The 3,966-nt window shown below is 41.2% G+C and overlaps 1 protein-coding gene across 2 annotated transcripts in view; it reads right to left on the bottom strand.

Annotated features, from left to right (window-relative positions):
- Positions 1–356: 356 nt before the first annotated feature.
- Positions 357–3,966, bottom strand: part of LOC111401269 — a 5,958-nt gene continuing 2,348 nt past the window's right edge. For both annotated transcript variants that reach the window (XM_023028947.1, XM_023028948.1), the window contains one exon: positions 357–3,696. In XM_023028947.1, the coding sequence (XP_022884715.1) occupies positions 681–3,605 (2,925 nt within the window). In that variant the 5' untranslated portion in view covers positions 3,606–3,696 and the 3' untranslated portion in view covers positions 357–680. The remainder of the gene's footprint in view (positions 3,697–3,966) is intronic.

The raw sequence follows: 3,966 nt of genomic DNA, 5'->3' as shown, positions 1-3,966 counted from the left end.
AAAACACCACAGATGGGTATTAAACTTCTATGAAAGACCGAAAGTGACTATATTTCTATATAACACATTAAATCGGATTCCTAATCAAGAGTTTGGTCCTAGATCTTCGATTTCATCTTAAGTTCTGTCCTCGCAAAGATGAGTCGCATTTTTGTACCCCAGGATGGCCATGGATACAGGTGACCTAGAAAAAGAATGAGCATTTGATTTCCTTCCCTTTTACAATGTAAGTAACTTCCCTTTTACAATGTAAGTATGCAGATACAGATTTGCACTAAATCAAACAAAGCACTGTAATCTAACGAACTTGAAACTTGCAGGCAGATAATTTTCACCGATATATAACAGACATCACATGACATATACAAACGCTCCTTCTCTCTAATTTATATTTACAAAGATGAGAAATTACAGCCATATATGGAGCAAGTTTCCTGAAGTAACAAGAGAACATCCAATAAAATATAAAATAATCAACAAACATATAAAACCTTGAATCTATTTTTCTCTGGGTAATTAATCTCAAGAATCAAGTTACATTTATAATACCCATCATTATTTAGCTCTATCACTCCCCCTTTAACTAAGTTGACCATAATTTTTCTTGGATTTTAACTATGGCTACAAAACCACTAGCCTTCTCTGATAGATCCTAATCTGATTCCAAGTAAGCAAGCCCTTTATTTCCATGGTGGTGTATGGTGTTTAAAGGGGGGTTTATGTTCACACCAGGGTTCTGGTTCTGGATCTTTGCGTTTTTCGCCAACTGAACTGATAGTGGGTTGGGAATTGGAGCTCGATTGACCTGAACTGAAGAACTGTATCAAGCCTGCAGGATCACGACTTCCTCCCTCCAACGTCAACCCAGAGTTGAGATCAAAACTATTTCGTGAAGACCCGCCTCCAGTTAAAGAAGTTGAACCTGCCATGTTTAAGAAAGCAGGCTGAAGAGCTGAAGCAGAGCTCACAATCTGAGGGACAACATATCCTCCTCTAGAATCCGCCATGTATGGATTGGGCACACCTGGTCCGTACACCGTGGATGTGAAAGGCATAGTAGGCCCGGGAGCATGACCATTGTAACTGTACACAGTAGGAATATCATAAAGTACAGATCCACTTCTCAGTACACTCCCTGATCTTCCCAAATTAATGTCCAATGCAAGCTCCGGAGTCCTTCCATCTGGCAAGGGAAGAACTTCAGGAATGAAATCTTTATGATTGATCTCTACCTTTGTGCCCATGATGGATATTACAGAGTCGTGCGATTTAATACCTCCAAAAGCATTCAAATAATTGGGTGACTTACTACAATAGGAATGATCCAATGAATTGTTGAGGAAAGCCGGCTGGTCATTCAGATCAAAATTCCTTAAAGAAGGTTGCTTTGATGACGAAGAAGAAGAATGAGATTGACTGTGATGACCATTCCTAAAGGGAAAGAGCTGTTCACCGGACCGCCAATCTGATGGGACATCACCATCTGCACTTGCACGATTAAGATCCAATTCAAGGTGTTCCGATATTGAACTTGCTTCCACCAAAGATTCCCTGGATGGAAGAGCAGAATATATGGAGCCCTGTTTATCTGGTAGTAGGTTTCCCTTGCTGTCCTCAATTTCAGCTACATTCAGATCAATGTCAAAACATTCTTGTGGTTGCTTTCCTTTATCACCTTCATGTATGTGGCGGGGCGACTCTGGATGGAAAGCACTTGTTGCAGCGGAGCCTTTCCATCCAAGATTGCCCTCAAAATGCAATGGAGCAACAGATAATCCCATATTTGCTGTTACCCTCGAAGCAGAGACAACAGATACAAGTGTTGAATTTTGATTTCGCGCACTGTATGTATCTTCTGAGCAAAGTTCTAGGTTCAGATCAAAATTACATAAGCCCTTCTCTGTATTGACTTCTTTTGAAGCCCCCTCAGTTGCCAAAGAGGTTTCTGTATCTTGTGTGCCATTTTTCTCATCAGCATCTAGCTCAGACTCTTCTCGGATAGGTGATTCTTCTGCAGGTTGAGCAGGATCAGTTTCTTCCTCCTTATGTGGGCCCTCACTGGCATGTGATTGTATTCTACTGACAGTGTCTGGGCTATCTGGCTGCTGTATTTCTTCCTCCCGTGCTTTCTCATGTGAACTGAAACTATGTTCTCTGAAATCTACTTCCCTCTTCACGTCTATGGCAACTCGCCGTGCAAGTTCCGGCGGATCTACAATTCCATAGTCCAGTTCAATATCAGACTTCTTGTCAATCTCGTCAGGATCTCTATCCATTTCATGCTTCACAAAATTATAATCATTTGCCAGACCATCATCTCTTTGACCGGTAACATGCTGGTCAGGTTCGTCTACCCCTATAGCATCCTCAGTCCTTGATAAAAATGTTCTGGAATCCTTAGTATTTTCCTGACTTCTCTCATCATTGGCAGACGCACAGTTACCGCCTTCTTTAATTCTGTGTTTATTTGCACATCCTCCACCATCCACGGTACCCGCGACAGAGTCAATTGTCTTCAAGTCGTCAAAAGAGGTACCTTTCTGGCAAGAATCTGTGTCTGAAGCATCAGCAAGTTTCTTTAAACTAGGTTCAGTCACCGGATTCAACCCAATTGCCGCACCAGGATGTGAAGGAAAAGCTCCATTTTCTAATAGATTTGATTCTTCAATCGTGCATAGTTTCTCAGGAGAACTACAAATGCTTGAGGGTTGCTTTACCTCGCAAGCAAACTCTGACTCCTGAAAATCTGTCCGTCCATCACCCCTAAAACTAAAAGATTCAGTTGACGTAGAACCTTTTGAAATACATCGAGGATCTATTGTATCAGAAACATTTTCATTAGCAGCTTTTGAGTAGGAAGGTGAGACAACACGATCTAAAGGTGTATCACTCGAAGTTGGTTGGCCCAAAGGCATTTCAGAAGCTAAGGCATCTTCAACCTTGTTAGCTTGCAGAGCATCAAAACTTGTAGATGGCAACGGGTCATCTCTGGTTGATTTCTTGTGTTTTTCTTCATCAGAACTCTCTCTGGATAAAGGAGCATCTCCCAAAGAAGATTCTTTATGGCCAGAATCTCTTTTGAAATCTACACTTACTCTAATTTCACCATCAGTCGATTCCCCAACTGTTTTAATATTCTGGGAAGATGCACGATTACATCTATCTTTTTTCCAGGTTTCAAACAGTGTTTTGGCCCTAAGCTGTACCATGGGACTATTATGGCCAATAAGATCTTCAACAGTCGTCCAGATTCCACAAGAAACCAATTTCACATCGTCTACATGCAGCTTTTCAAGTGCTCCGAGTAAACGAGAGATAGACTCTTCCACAGAGCTGTCATTTGTGTCGTTGCTGAATTTCTGAGCATCCTTTAACCATATATCCATGAGTTGGAGTCCATCTAACTGAACAAAAAGGTCAAGGCAGTCCTTATTCTCGGTGGCAGCTATGGTCTTGGCAACTGCGGACCATTGTCTGGTTGCATCGCCAACGTTCTTTGCAATATACTCTCTCTCTTTCCCCATTAGAGCCAGAAGTTCCCTGACACGAATGGGGGCTGTTAGCCCATTAGTCATCTCCGTCAAGGTGAAGAAGTCCTCAAGCATCTTAATAGCTCACAAGTTGGGACTTTCAAAAATACAAATTCGTCCTTGTAAAATGCTCTTGCATTTTTTCTCAACCTTTTGGCACCACCGCCTGCAGAACAACATGTTGATAAAAGGTTAGACAGTTATTCCAAAATCTTAACCAGTCATTGGAGTGTAGGTTTTCCAATCCAACTGGAGAACACGTCCAGTGAAGGAATCAATTAATGCTAGATGATAACCTTTCTCTCTCACTCTAAAAACCAAAAAAGAGAGAGAAAAAGTTAAAAAGAAGAAACACAATATAAACTCCTTCCTTCAGATCGAATGTTTTTATTAGCTTAGTAGTTTACTTATTTGGTAATGGACGTTGTGTGTATCT

The sequence above is a fragment of the Olea europaea genome, chromosome 10 (assembly GCF_002742605.1).
Source record: "Olea europaea var. sylvestris chromosome 10, O_europaea_v1, whole genome shotgun sequence".
Taxonomy (NCBI): Eukaryota; Viridiplantae; Streptophyta; class Magnoliopsida; order Lamiales; family Oleaceae; genus Olea; species Olea europaea.
The sequence above is the reverse complement of the archived record's forward strand: the minus strand, read 5'-3'. Positions and strand labels throughout refer to the sequence as shown.